The sequence below is a fragment of the Gopherus evgoodei genome, chromosome 11 (genome assembly GCF_007399415.2).
Source record: "Gopherus evgoodei ecotype Sinaloan lineage chromosome 11, rGopEvg1_v1.p, whole genome shotgun sequence".
NCBI lineage: Eukaryota > Metazoa > Chordata > Testudines > Testudinidae > Gopherus > Gopherus evgoodei.
Window position 1 is genome coordinate 8,531,232 of NC_044332.1, and position 15,047 is coordinate 8,546,278.

Here is a 15,047-nt window from a genome sequence, read left to right on the forward strand (position 1 = left end):
GAGATGATTTAGTTAGTGTTGGTCCTGCTTTGAGCAGGGGGATGGACTAGATGACCTCCTGAAGGTCTCTTCCAACCCTAATATTCTATGACTCCAACACAGATTCTCCCCTCACCTCCTTCCCCCAATACGGTCCTTCAAAGCTGCTGTTGTAGCTGAATCAGGATCAGGTCTCACTAACTGCTCAGAACCCACCATATAAATACATAGCGCTAACAGGTGCTAAGAACTGATAAATTATTAGCATACGATTAACATAGGGAGACATGTGGGTGAGGGGGGGACACTATGGATTTGGATATAGGGAATTTGGGTAACTAGAATTATACTGGTTTCAGAGTAGCAGTTGTGTTAATCTGTATCCACAAAAAGAACAAGAAGCACTTGTGGCACCTTAGAGGCTAACAAATTTATTTGAGCGTAAGCTTTCATGGGCTATAGCCCACTTCATCGGATGCATGCACTGGAAAATATAGTAGGAAGTCATATATATACACACACACACACACACACACACACACACACACACACACACACACACACAAACAAACACCCGGAACATGAAACAATGGGTGTTACCATACACACTCTGACGAGAGTGATCGGTTAAGGTCATTTCAAAAGGGCTAACTTTAAAGAATTAAGGAAATTAGTTAGGGAAGTGGATTGGACTGAAGAACTTGTGGATCTAAATGTGGAGGAGGCCTGGAATTACTTTAAGTCGCAGCTGCAGAAACTATCACAAGCCTGCATCCCAAGAAAGGGGAAAAAACCATAGGCAGGAGTTGTAGATCAAGCTGGATGAGCAAGCATCTCAGAGAGACAATTAAGAAAAAGCAGAAAGCCTACAAGGAGTGGAAGAAGGGTGGGATTAGCAAGGAAAGCTACCTTAGTGAGGTCAGAACACGTAGGGATAAAGTGAGAAAGGCTAAAAGCCAAGTAGAGTTGAACCTTGCCAAGGGAATTAAAACCAATAGTAAAGGGTTCTATAGTCATATAAATAAGAAGAAAACAAAGAAAGAAGAAGTGGGACCGCTAAACACTGAGGATGGAAAGGAGGTTAAGGATAACCTAGGCATGACCCAATATCTAAATAAGTACTTTGCCTCAGTCTTTAATAAGGCTAATGAGGAGCTTAAGGGTAATGAAAGGATGACAAACGGGAATGAGGATATGGAGGTGGATATTACCACATCTGAGGTAGAAGCCATACCTGAACAGCTTAATGGGACAAAATCGGAGGGCCCAGACAATCTTCATCTGAGGATATTAAAGGAACTGGCACATGAAATTGCAAGCCCGCTAGCGAGAATTTTTAATGAATCGGTAAACTCAGGGGTTGTACCGTACAACTGGAGAATTACTAACATAGTTCCTATCTTTAAGAAAGGGAGAAAGAGTGATCTGAGTAACTGTAGGCCTGTTAGTTTGACATCTGTAGTATGTAAGGTCTTGGGAAAAAATTTGAAGGAGAAAGTAGTTAAGGACATTGAGATCAATGGTAATTGGGACAAATTACAATAAGATTTTACTAAAGGTAGATCGTGCCAAACCAACCTGATCTCCTTCTTTGAGAAGGTGACAAATTATTTAGACAAAGGAAATGTGGTAGACTTAATTTACCTCGACTTCAGTAAGGCATTTGACACGGTTCCACATGCGGAATTATTAGTCAAATTGGAAAAGATGGGGATCAATATGAAAATTGAAAGGTGGATAATGAACTGGTTAAAGGGGAGACTATAATGGGTCGTACTGAAGGGTGAACTGTTAGGCTGGAAGGAGGTTACTAGTGGAGTTCCTCAAGGATCGGTTTTGGGACCAACCTTATTTAACCTTTTTATTACTGATCTTGGCACAAAAAGCAGGAATGTGCTAATAAAGTTTGTGGATGACACGAAGCTGGGGGGTATTGCTAACACGGAGAAGGACCGGAATATCATACAGGAAGATCTGGATGACCTTGTAAACTGGAGTAATAGTAATAGGATGAAATTTAATAGTGAAAAGTGCAAGGTCATGCACTTAGGGATTAATAATAAGAATTTTAGATATACATTGGGGATGCATCAGTTGGAAGCAACAGAGGAGGAGAAGGACCTTGGGGTATTGGTAGATCACAGGATGACTATGAGCTGCCAATGTGATATGGCCATGAAAAAAACTAATGCGGTTTTAGGATGCATCAGGCGAGGTATTTCCAGCAAAGATAAGGAGGTGTTAGTACCGTTATATAAGGCACTGGTGAGACCTCACCTGGAATACTGTGTGCAGTTCTGGTCTCCCAAGTTTAAGAAGGATGAATTCAAACTGGAACAGGTTCAGAGACGGGCTACTAGGATGATCTGAGGAATGGAAAACCTGTCATATGAAGGGAGACTCAAAGAGCTTGGCTTGTTTAGTCTAGCCAAAAGAAGGCTGAGGGGGGATATGCTTGTTCTTTATAAATATATCAGAGGGATTAATATTAGGGAGGGAGAGGAATTATTTAAGATTAGTACCAATGTAGATACAAGAACAAATGGGTATAAACTGGACACTAGAAAGTTCAGACTTGAAATTAGATGAAGGTTTCTAACCATTAGAGGAGTGAAGTTCTGGAACAGCCTTCCAAGGGGAGTAGTGGGGGCAAAAGACATATCTGGCTTTAAGATTAAGCTTGATAAGTTTATGGAAGGGATGGTATGATGGGATAGTTTAATTTTGGCAATTGATCTTTGATTATCAGCAGATAAGTATGCCCAGTGGTTGGTGATGGGATGTTGGATGGGATGGGACCTGAGTTACTGCAGAGAATTCTTTCCTGAGTGCTGGCTGGTGAGTCTTGCCCACATGCTCAGGATTTAGCTGATCGCCATATCTGGGGTCGGGAAGGAATTTTCCTCCAGGGCAGACTGGCAGAGGCCCTGGAGGTTTTTCGCCTTGCTCTGCAGCGTGGGGCATGGGTCACTTGCTGGTGGATTCTCTGCAGCTTGAGGTCTTCAAACCACAATCTGAAGACTTCAGTAACTTGGACATAGGTTAGGGGTTTGTTATAGAAGTGGATGGGTAGGGTTCTGTGGCCTGCTTTGTGCAGGGGGTCAGACTAGATGATCACATTGGTCCCTTCTGACCCTAGAATCTATGAGTCTTTAGCCTTAACTGATCAATCTCGTCAGAGTGTGTATGGTAACACTCATTGTTTCATGTTCTCTGTGTGTGGGTGTATATATACATATATCTATCTTTGTACTGTATTTTCCACTGCACGCATCTGACGAAGTGGGCTGTAGTCCATGAAAGTTTATGGTCAAATAATTTGTTAGTCTCTAAGGAGCCACATGTACTCCTGTTCTTTCTGTAGAAATATACTGTAATTAGTGCTGCACGATTAAGTTTGTTATCCTTAGAGAAATTATTATTCTATAAACTACTATTTATCATTTCTATTATCGTAGCACCTAGAGGCACTGGCTGGAGATCAGGACCCACTGTGTTAGGCAATGCCACCATCTCCCCTTACAGAGGGCAGCTTAGGCTGAAAGGGGGCAAATTTTGAAGTACATGGAAAACGCTTAGGCTATAGCACAGAGTAAATATTATTTCTTTACTTTATTAATTTTGATTTAATATTTTAAGGGACACCCAGCTCAGACTGACACCCATTAAATACAACCCATGACGATAAATAAAAGCAGCAGCAGGTCCCTCTCAAAAGCAGCTTGTCAATCAAACAACAAAACAAAATATCCACAATAGTAAATCCCCACCGAGTCTCGCAAGCCATCTTTATAAATGACCCTTCCTAAATGTGGTCTTGCCTATTTTGTAGTTGTGTTACTGCATATGGCACAAAAAAACTTCACCACAGATAGGAAATGAGCAGACAAGGACGACATAACACAAGTGATTAGAATTGTGGTGGGATTTACATAACTGACTGATAAAATCCAGAATTCCTGCCCTGGAAATTAAAGGCACATCTGTTTTTTTACCCCACTTGACAGTACATAACAAGAGAACACGAAATTAAAAGGGTAGTAAGTTAGAAATCAAAAAAAGGAAATGTTTCTTTGCCCCATTTATAATCACATAGTGGGACTGACGAGTACTGGAGGTCACGAAAGTGAATATTGTGCCTTGGTGTTTGGATACTAACATCTGTGGTTACACAAACCACGGTAATAAAAGTAATCAAATCTCATGTTTCAGAGTTCAGGCTAATCCCTGGTAGGGACCAGAAAGGAGCTCTCCTGCTCCTGTGCACAGCACTGTGCAACAGGCTAGAGGCTCTTCACTTTTTTTAAGACTCCCTTTGTAGCACAAGCCTCTCCCTAAGGAAGTAACTCAATATGGGAAACTGTTTCTCCTAAAGACAGTAACACTACTCACATGCTAATCTATTTTCTTGAGGCAAAACATCAGATGTATTCCACCTGTAATACCAGACACACACACACACACACACACACACACACACACACAGAGTAATACCACTGTTCCCCCATATTAAGCAACCAGTATCTCAAAAACATTCTCACCTTATTGTCTGTGGCACCCTCCAGTTCACGCTGGAGTCTCTCAATCTGCTCATTCAAATGATCAATTTCTTGATTCTTTTCTTCAAGCAAAGCCTGTGGGAACTGCAAAACTGCTGATTCACTATTACCCACATTCTGACTTTGCATCATGTGGAGTTTTGCTATGTCCTCCTGATTGAAAAAGGAAACAATCTGGATCATGAAAGGACTATCCATCCCCCTTATAATATGAAGGCAAAACTCTGCTGATTTTTGTCAGTATTTGATTTTTAAGTCCTAGTTAACACTATAAGGCAGCCTCTTTCTGCTAAACTATTTTGATTACACCCTTACTATTGATAAATCGATTTTCTCCAATTCCTCTCTCTATTTCTCTTCCAGGAGATTTTTCTTAAACTATGATTTCGTTTGGATTTTTGAGTCCTGACTTCAAAGGACTAAGCTGCCAGGATGAATCTTCCAGTTTTGAGGGAAAGTGTTGGACTATATAATTGCCCAACTGACTGCTGATCAATTCTATAATGTGAAATATGTATTTAATATGGCTGTACAGGTCGGGAAATTAAAGCTCACATTAAATGCACTTTTTTTTAAAGAGCAGAATAGAATTTCATCCTTTTAATTAACACTATAGCAGTTTTACAAGAAATCAGCATTATAGTTATCAATGGTTCACTGTCAAACTGGTAAGGTACATTTAATGTGGTCCTGTAAACATAAGAACATAAGAATGGCCATACTGGGTCAGACCAAAGGTCCATTGAGCCCAGTATCCTGTCTACCAACAGTGGCCAATGCCAGGTGTTCCAGAGGGAGTGAACCTAACAGGTAATGATCAAGTGATCTCTCTCCTGTAATCCATCTCCAGCCTCTGACAAACAGAGTCTAGGAACACCATTCCTTACCCATCCTGGCTAATAGCCATTTATGGACTTCACCACCATGAATTTATCTAGTTCTCTTTTAAAACCTGTTATAGTCCTAGCCTTCAGAACCTCCTCAGGCAAGGAGTTCCACGGGTTGACTGTGCGCTGCATGAAGAAGAATTTCCTTTTATTTGTTTTACATCTTCTGCTTATTAATTTCATTTGGTGGCCTCTAGTTCTTATATTATGGGGAAAAGTAAATAACTTTTCCTTATTCACTTTCTCCACAACACTCATGATTTTATATACCTCCATCATATCCCTCCTTAGCCTCCTCTTTTCCAAGCTGAAAAGTCCTAGCCTCCTTAATCTCTCCTCATATGGAATCCATTCAAAACCCCTAATCATTTTAGTTGCCCTTCTCTGAACCTTTTATAATGACAGTGTATCTTCTTTGAGATGAAGAGACCACATCTGTACGCAGTATTCGAGATGTGGCTGTACCATTGATTTATATAAGGGCAATAATATATTCTCCATCTTATTCTCTATCCCTCTTTGAATGATTCCTAACATCCTGTTTGCTTTTTTGACTGCCGCTGCACACGGTAAAGGTCTGCTCCGACTCAGTACTATTAAATAATTTAATTAATGACTTGGATAATGGAGCAGAGAGCACACTTATAAAATCTGAGAATGACATCAAACTGGAAGGGGTTGCAAGCACTGGGGAGAACAAGATTGGAATTCAAATAACATTGACAAATTAGAGAATTGGTCTGAAATCAGCAAGATGAAATTCAATAAAGATAAGTGCAACATACTTCACTTAGGAAAGAAAAATCAAATGCACAGCTACAAAAGGGGGAATTATTGGCTAGGCACTAATACTGAAGAAAAGGATAAAATAGTTCCCTTTTCCGTAACTGGTGTTCTTCGAGATGTGTTGCTCATGTCTATTCCACAGTAGCTGTGTGTGCTCGTCACGTGCACCAGTGCCAGAAGTTTTTCCCGTAGCAGTACCTGTGGGGGGGAGCGCCCCCCAGGAACCCCGGGAGTGGCGTCTGCCTGGCGTGGTATATGGGAAGCTGCATGCTCCCCCCACCCTCAGTTCCTTCTTGCCAGACAACTCCGACAGAGGGAAAGGAGAGCCAGATGTGGAATAGACATGAGCAACACATTTCGAAGAACACCAGTTATGGAAAAGGGAACTGTTTTTTCTTCTTCTTCGAGTGCTTGCTCATGTGTATTTCACATGGTGATTCCAAGCTATATCTGTCGGAGGTGAGTAGGAGTTCACAAGTTCCCAGGACGGAGGACAGCCTTGCCAAACCCTGCGTCATCCCTGGAATGGGAGGCGACCGCATAGTGCAAGGTGAATATGTGAACTGACGACCACGTGGCGGCCCTAAAAACATCCTGGGGATGGGGACATGGGCCACGAAGGCGGCTGATGAGGCCTGTTTCCAGGTCGAGTGTGCCCTCACAATGGGTGGTGGGGGAATACCCGCCAGCTCATAACAGGAACAGATGCATGAAGCGATCAATTGGAAAGCCGCTGAGTGGAAATTGGCTGAGTGGAAATTGGCTGGCCCGTTGTGTGCTCAGGCGAGGCGACAAACAGTCGTGAGAACTTTCTCAACAGCGTAGTCCACTCAAGGTAGAAAACCAGAGCCTGCTGCACGTTGAGCATGGGAGAATACGTTCCTTACTGGATGTGTGAGGCTTAGGGCAGAGGATTGGTACAAAATGTCCGGACCCATGTGGTAGGTGGAGACCACCTTTGGGAGGAACGCGTGGTGTGGGTGGAGCTGGACCTTGTCCTTATGAAAGACCATGTATGGCAGTTCAGAGGTCAGGGCCCTAAGGTCAGAGACTCGCTGGGCTGACATGATTACAACCAGGAAGGACACCTTCCATAAGAGGTGAGACCAGGAGCACATGGCCAGTGCTTCAAACGGGGGCCCATGAGACGAGCCAACACTAGTTTTAGGTCCCACTGTGGAACTGGGGGTCTAGAATATGGGAAAAAATGGTTTAGATCCTTAAGGAATCAGCCAGTCATAACATGGGAAAACACCACGTGTCCTTGCACTGGCGGATGGAAGGCGGATATGGCCGCCAGGTGCACCTTGACGGACGAGGGTGTCAGGCCCTGGGTCCTCAAGTGGAGGAGGTAATCAAGGATAAGCTGGATCGGGATGGTCACCAGGGAGACACCCTGGTCTGCCACACACCTAGAAAATGGGGACCACTTCGCCAAATAAGCATGGCGAGTGGAGGGCCATCTACTTTTGATGAGGATGCGCTGAACTTGCTCTGAGCATGTCCTGTCCTTTCCTCTCCACCTAACCACTGAGCAGCCACGCCATAAGGTGAAGAGCTGCTAGGTTGATATGGAGGAGGCGGCTTGGTCCTGTGAGAGTAGGTCCGGGCGGAGCAGCAAAGGCCACAGTGGAGCTACCACTAGGCCTGTGAGGGTCCCGCACCAATATTGCCTGGGCTATGCCAGGGCAATCAGGAGGACTCCAGCCTTGTCCTACTTTATTTTATCCAGGACTCTGCTGATCAGAGGGAACGGGGGGAAGACGTAGAGAAACTGGCCTGACCAGGACAGGAGAAATGCATCGGAGACAATGCCTCTCGCCAGGCCCCCCCTTGAGCAGAACCGGGGACATCACCGGTTCTGCCGAGTCGCGAATAGGTCCACCTGGGGAGTACCCCACTTTCGGAAGAGCTGGTGGGCCACTTCCAGGTGGAGGGCCCACTCATGTTGCAAGGAGAAGTCTCTGCTCAAGCAATCTGCCCTCTCCTTGCGGGCGCCCAGTAAGTGGAAGGCCTTCAGGTGGATGTCACAGGCAATACAGAAGTCCCACAGCCTTGCCTGTTGATATAGAACATCGAGGCCGTGTTGTCCCTGAGAACCCTGATTACCTTGCCTTCCAGGTGTGAGCAGAAGGCCATACATGGCAGCCACACCGCTCAGAACTCCTTAATGTTTATGTGTAGGGTCAGCTCCTGAGCTGACCATAGACCTTGTGTCTGAAAGCTCCCCAACCCAGATCCGACGCATCAGACATCAGCTCCAGCGACGGGGCCGTTCCTGAATAGGACCCCTTGGAGCATGTTGTTCGGGGTGGACCACAATCGCAGGGAGGTAAGCACAGCTTCCAGCATCGTGAGGACCTTGTCCATCCTGTCTGTGGCCTGGGAGAAATCCAAGGCCAACCAGAGCTGGAGGGGCCTCATCCTGAGTCTGGCATGACAGACACGTATGTGCACACCGATATGACCAAAGAGCTGCAAGGCAAACCCTGGCTGTTGTCACCAGGAACCTTGTGACCGAGTCAATGAGACCTTTCAGGGTCTCGAACCTGTCTGGCGGGATGGAGGCTCTGGCCGATATGCATCCAGGAGCACCCCGATAAACTCTATGCCTTGGACCGGGACTAATGTGGACTTGGTGTTGTTTACCAGTAGGGCCAAGGTGGTGCACATGGACAGGAGGAGTGCCACATGATCCATCACCTGTGACAGGGTGGTTCCCTTGACAAGCCAATCATCCAGATAGGGAAATATCTATACCCCCCACCGTCTGAGATAGGCCGCTACCACCAACATGCATTTTGTAAACACTTTGAGGTCAGTGGACAGCCCAAATGGGAGGACCGTAAATTGGTAATGATTTTGTCCCACAACAAAATGAAGGAAGCACCTGTGTCCCTCGAATATGTGGATGTGGAAGTACGCACCCTGTAGATCAAGGGCAGCGTACCAGTCCCCGGGATCCAGGGAGGGGATGATGGAGGTCAGGGAGATCGTGTGGAACTTGAGCTTCACCACGTGCTGGTTCAGACCCCGTAGGACCTGAGACGCTCTTTGGCCTTTGAAATAAGGAAATAACGGGAGCAGTACCCCTTGCCCATGAGCTCCTCGGGCACCACCTCTATTGCTCCTAGTCCTACGAGCCGCCCAACCTCCTGCTCGAGCAGAGCTTCGTGCGAGGGGTCCCCCAGGAGGGACGGGAGTGGGGGGTGGTTGGGCAGGGAGAAAGTAAACTGGAGGATGTAACCCTGGGAGATGGCATTGAGGACCAATTGGTCTGAGGTGATCTGTGACCATTCCGGGAGGAAAGCACACAACCAGTTGGAGAAGGGAAGCTTTATTGGGGTTGGATTCCTAATGAGGACTGGTAAGGCACCCCCAAGGGTCCCATGAAAATCGCCCTTTCCCCACCTGCTTGCCCTTGGAGGGTCCAGGATTGGGTGCAGAATGAGACTGCCTGTGAGGGCATCTCTTATAGTCCCGTTGCTTCTTATGGGCGGCCTCGTACTTCAGGAGAGCGGTTGGGGTCAGAGTCTGCAGCGGCTTGAACTTAGGTTTTGCCGGAGTTGGGACAAAGAGAACCAGGGTCTGGAGGGTCGTGTGGGAGTCCTTCATGCCATGCAGTCTTGTATCTGTTTCCTCTGCGAACAGCGCTTTCCAATCAAACGGGAGATCCTGCATGGAAAATTGCGCCTCACTGGAGAGCAGGAACCATAACATCTGTCTCACGGACACCGTGGAGGCCATTGAACATGTGGCTGTGTCTGCAGCATCCGAGGCAGCCTGTAGGGAAGCCCGAGCTGCCGCTATCCCTTCCTCCACCAGTGCCCTGAACTCCTTCTTATCGCGCTCCTGGAAGGAGACTTCAAATTTAGGCAGGGAGCCCCACAGATTAAATTTGTACCAACCCACGAGGGCCTGATGGTTTGCCACTCATAACTGGAAGCTCGAAGACGAATAAATTTTCTTCCGAAAGAGTCCAGCCTCCAAGACTCTTTGTTCTTTGAGGTTGGGCTGACTGACCCTGTTGTTTCTTGTGGTTGACTGACTCGACCACCAGGGAGTTGGGCGCTGGGTGGGTATAGGTACTCATGCCCTTTAGTGGGTACAAAGCACATGTGTTCTGCCCTTTTTGATATAGGGGCCACAGGACATTTGAAATTTTAGCCACCCCTTCATGGGGCGGCAAGGCCACCCTACCCAGCACCGATGGGGAAAACACGTTGAACAGGGAGTCCAAGCGCTCCTCCATCTCCTCTGCCTGGAGAGAGAGGCTTGCTGCCACCGCCTTTAAGAGCTCTTGGTGGGCCCTAAAGTCCTCCTGCGGGATGGAGGGAGGCGGGGCCGCAATCACCTCCTCCAGGCGGGGCAAAGAGGCCACTGCAGTGCTTTGGGTGTTGGCCGGCACCCAAGGATCCACAACCTGGTTGGACTCCGGGCACTGTGCCAAGGATAAGCATCCCACCGACTCCTTTGTCGGGGGTCCGGAGAGGGAGGCCGACGGTGTTTCCGAAGCTCCAGCCATCGTGCGAGCTCCCACCAGGGGGATGTGCTGGAGACCATGGTGCCCACTCGTACCACTGGGCAGGCCATTACGCTCAGTGCCACGGCGGGGCCAGCTGCCCGGATTGGCCACCTAGGAATGGAGACCAGGCTGAGGTAGGATTTGCTGCTGCCTCTCAACCATGAGGAGTGGCAGTGCCAGGATCTGCGACGGTCATAGGATCACAATCTTGACATGGAGCACTAGTACCAATGGGAATAGCTGCTCCGCTAGCAGCCTCGACGGGTGGACCCACAACAGTGATCGATGCCCAGGGATGTGGTGCCTTGGCGAAAACTTGGAGCAGAAGCCTGAGCAGGAATGGCATCAATGACTGTGCTGTGACCAACTGCAGTACCCTCTCCAGGACTAGGACCAACGACGACATCCGCCACGGTCTCGTCGATATCCGCTCTCTGAGAAGGACCGGTGCTGTGAGTCCTGGCCGACCGGCCAGAACCCAGCCCAATACTCTGGTCGGCGTCAAGGGCAATCTGCATGGATTCTGCCCGAGCAGACGCTGGGTAGTGATCAGTATCGGGAATGTTCCCTTGACTGAGACCAGTACCGAGCCGGGGGTGACTGCGGAGATCCCAGCGGAGGCTTGCCTCTGGAGTGTAGGGCTGACATCGGCGGCACTCTGGGCATCCGTACGAACAAGACTTCCCGGGCCACCTGGAGGGCTTCGGGTGTGGACGGCATCCAGACAGGCCTGTTCCGAAGGGGCCGGGCTACTCTGCTCTACATGAGTCAGACGCCTAGGGCCCGGGGGGGATCGAGGACTGCCTGACATGGGCCTAGCCTCTGTCCCAGACTTCCCTCGGTGCCGCTGGAAAGAGGGAGTCTTCTTGGCCCTCTTGGCGTGCCCTGTGGACGGGGAGCAGTGCCGACTGATTGATGGCACCGGCGGATCGCCGCATACCGACACCGCGGTGCCTGGGTCCTGCCTCAGAGCAGTGTGCCAGGGTCAGCACCAACTCCATCAGAATGGCTCGAAGCATAATGTCCCTTCTCTTTTGGCCCGAGGCTTAAACGATTTGCATATCTCGCACCTCTTGGTGATATGGGTTTCTCCCAAGCAGCGCAAACAGTCTGTGTGCTGATCACTTCTTGGCATAGAATGCCGACAAGAACCGCACAACTTAAATCCCGGGGCTCGGGGCATGCCCCAGCCTGGGCTCACTGACTAACTAAACTAACTACGTTAACTAACTACAAGTACTAAACAAACACACAGTTCTGGGGACGAGCTACAGCAAAGCTGGAGCAGAGCACTTCCAACACATCTTCACTGGTGGCAAGGAGGAACTGAGGGCGGGGGGAGCGCGTGGCTCCCCTTATACCGCGCCAGGCAGGCGCCATTCTGAGGGTGGCGGGGGGCTCCCCTACGGGGACTGCTAAGGCAAAATCTTCCGGCACCAGTGCACATGGCAAGCACGCACACCTATTGTGGAATACACATGAGCAATCACTCAAAGAAGATTCCTTTTAAAACTAGAGGCAAACTAGATAGAAAAGTTACTAAAATTATTAAACCAAAAAAAGGTTATAAAACACTGAATCCTGCAAAGACAAGTATCTCTAAGGAACCACAGTAAAACCTGCTGAGAGTGATCACTCACGGAAGTTCACAGAAGTGGCCTTTTGTAAGAGATGGTCTCTCTTCAAAGGTTTGTACACCGGAGAGCGCTGATGTTCCCTGGCCTCTGCAAGAAGTTGCTCATGACAAGTGGTCTCTCCGGCAGGTTTTACTGTAGTTAGAGTAAAGTTAAATGGATCAACATACCTTCAGATGAACATTCTCTACTTGAAGCTGGCCGATGCCAGCAGCAAGGTTTTTTTGCATCTCTAACTGCAAGTTCAGCCGCAAGATTTCTTCATTTTTATTTATTAAGTTCTCTTTAAACTGTTCTAGTTGCTCTAACAAACTCAAGATCTAAAATACAGAAAAACATTGTTTTGGTAGGTGTCTTTATTTAAACAAAAATTGATTACATTGGTTCTTCACATTGCTTTATGGAGAATAAGTAACTACAGCCAATTCCATTGCTACAAAACTGTCTAAATAGAACACACATAAATATAGTATTAGAGACAAAAGGGAGAGGAAGAATCCAGTGTCCTAATATCCAGAATGGGATCAAAGTTCCAAATTGTAATCTCAGCTTGGAAACTAGCACAGTCATTCTGTGTAAATCACTTAACCCTTGACTTCACCTTTCTTTCTGTAAAGTGAGGATTCCTCTACTACATACTTAGCCATCATTCAAGAGCCTGCAAACTTGGCAGGGACCAACACTGAGCTCAGAAGCACTGTATGGCCTATGCCTATTGAGCTTCTAAATTTTGTAACTGTCTTTATATATGTCTATATGCTCTAGGAATGAATTTAGGGACAGTCTACAGCCTGTGTTAGACAGGAGGTCAGACTAGATGATGACAATGGTCCATTCTGGTCTTGGAATCTATGAGGATGTCAAAAGCAACACACTATTTGGGCCTGTTGGGGGGCATGGAGTGAACAAGAACCGAGACTTGGTTTTGTCTATGAGGACGAGTGGCACTGTGAAATTGGAGATAGTGGGCAATTCAGCATATAACGTGAAGCAAAACTCTTATTCATTTTCAAAGTATTACCATTCCAAACTGTCCATATAGAAGAAGTTTTCCTGTATGAAGTGTGCTTACATATGAAATTTTCCCTGTCAAAACTGTCACGTAAGAATTTAAACAACCAAAGAGTGCTTTGGTATCTACACATTTTAAAGACAATGCCACAATAAAACATTTTAGATATGAAGAAATGACAAATGCTTATAGGTTTGTTTGTGAAAAAGTAGCTTACGCGTGGGATTTTAAGCATACTTAAAAATGAAAAATATGAAGAAGTGAGCCATTTTCACGTTAGAGACCCAAAAACTTTAGAAATCTTTTAAGATGGTTATTTTGAAAGTGTTATGATTGGTGTCTGGCACATGGGACAGGCACTTTTTTTGTACTGTAAAACAAAATGCACATATTCTGAGATAAGAATAGCTTATATAATAATAAAGCCTGTTTCTTATGTACTGCTTTTCCTCAGCAGATTTCAAAGCACTTTGCAATTTTTTAATGTATTTATCCTCAGCAGGGAAGCATTATCAGCCCATTTTCAAAGATGGGGAACGGAAGCACAGAGAGGCTCAGTGACTTATCACCAGGGTTATGCTACCCTGGCCTGCAAACATAGTATTAGACATTTTCTGCAATGAATTGTGGAACTGAGAAACTGCAGGAAGAGACCTGAACAGAGGTTCAGTTTCTGAGTATCCCTCTCCAAAAGTGCTTGCCTTCCAAATTAGGCAACATATAGCCAAACAGAAGTTGGAGGGAGGAAGGAGAGAGTGAAATGCGATTGTCAAAAAGGAGCCATAATTGAGATAGTTGAGGTTAGGCCTAATTCTTGGTCCAGTGATCATTAATGATAATCAAGGCCAGGAACATACAGAAACAGTAAAAGAACAAAAATGGAAATATGCCCAGTGACGTACCGTTGATGTAAGAATTATCAATTTCCTAATTTTTAATGCATTAAATTCTCAGACATAATTTTACATAAAAGTTTTTTTTTTATTCTCAGATTCTAGATATATCAACTGAAATGTTAGTTTCAGATTTACCTCTCTCTCTTTCAGTAGGAGTGCCTCCTGCTCTGCCTGTAATTGTTCCTTTAGCCCATGATCAGAACTGCCTTCAGAAGGTACTCTGTGCCTGGCTTCATCCAGTTTAGACTGCAGGGCAGAGATCTGTATCAAATTATTGTATTGCTGCTGTTGCAATGCCTCTTTATCCTGCAAAACATGGATTTTAGTGTTAAGAACAATTATAATTATTAAACATACATATCTAGAGAGAACAATCTTGTCAAAAATACTTTATCTTCTAAAAATGCTACAGTGAACAAGTACATAAAGAAACATATCTTTAAAAACATGCAAATTCAAAAGTGGTATCCAGATATGCATCCAAAAACTTGGAGGTAAAATTTATAAGCCAAGTTGAGTCTGTTTTGAAAATTTTGCCCTCAGTGGTTTATAGATTCATAGAAGCAACAACTGCACATATCTAGTCTCACCTCCTGTATAACACAGACCATAGAAATTCCCCAAATTAATTCCTAGGATAACTGTTAGAGAAATATCCAATCCTGTTTTTAAAATGGTTAGTGATAGAAAATACACAATGACCCTGGGTAAATTGTTCTCATTGTTAATTATTCTTACCATTAAAGAAAAGACGGTTACTCACCTTTGT

The 15,047-nt window shown here is 45.8% G+C and overlaps 1 protein-coding gene across 2 annotated transcripts in view; it reads right to left on the reverse strand.

Moving 5' to 3' along the window:
• Nucleotides 1-15,047, reverse strand: part of PCNT (pericentrin) — a 276,563-nt gene that overhangs the window by 80,961 nt on the left and 180,555 nt on the right. For both annotated transcript variants that reach the window (XM_030581110.1, XM_030581111.1), the window contains 3 exons: nucleotides 14,414-14,584; nucleotides 12,541-12,690; nucleotides 4,521-4,691 (listed from right to left, as the gene is read on the reverse strand). In XM_030581110.1, coding sequence (XP_030436970.1) covers nucleotides 4,521-4,691; nucleotides 12,541-12,690; nucleotides 14,414-14,584 — 492 coding nt within the window. The remainder of the gene's footprint in view (nucleotides 1-4,520; nucleotides 4,692-12,540; nucleotides 12,691-14,413; nucleotides 14,585-15,047) is intronic.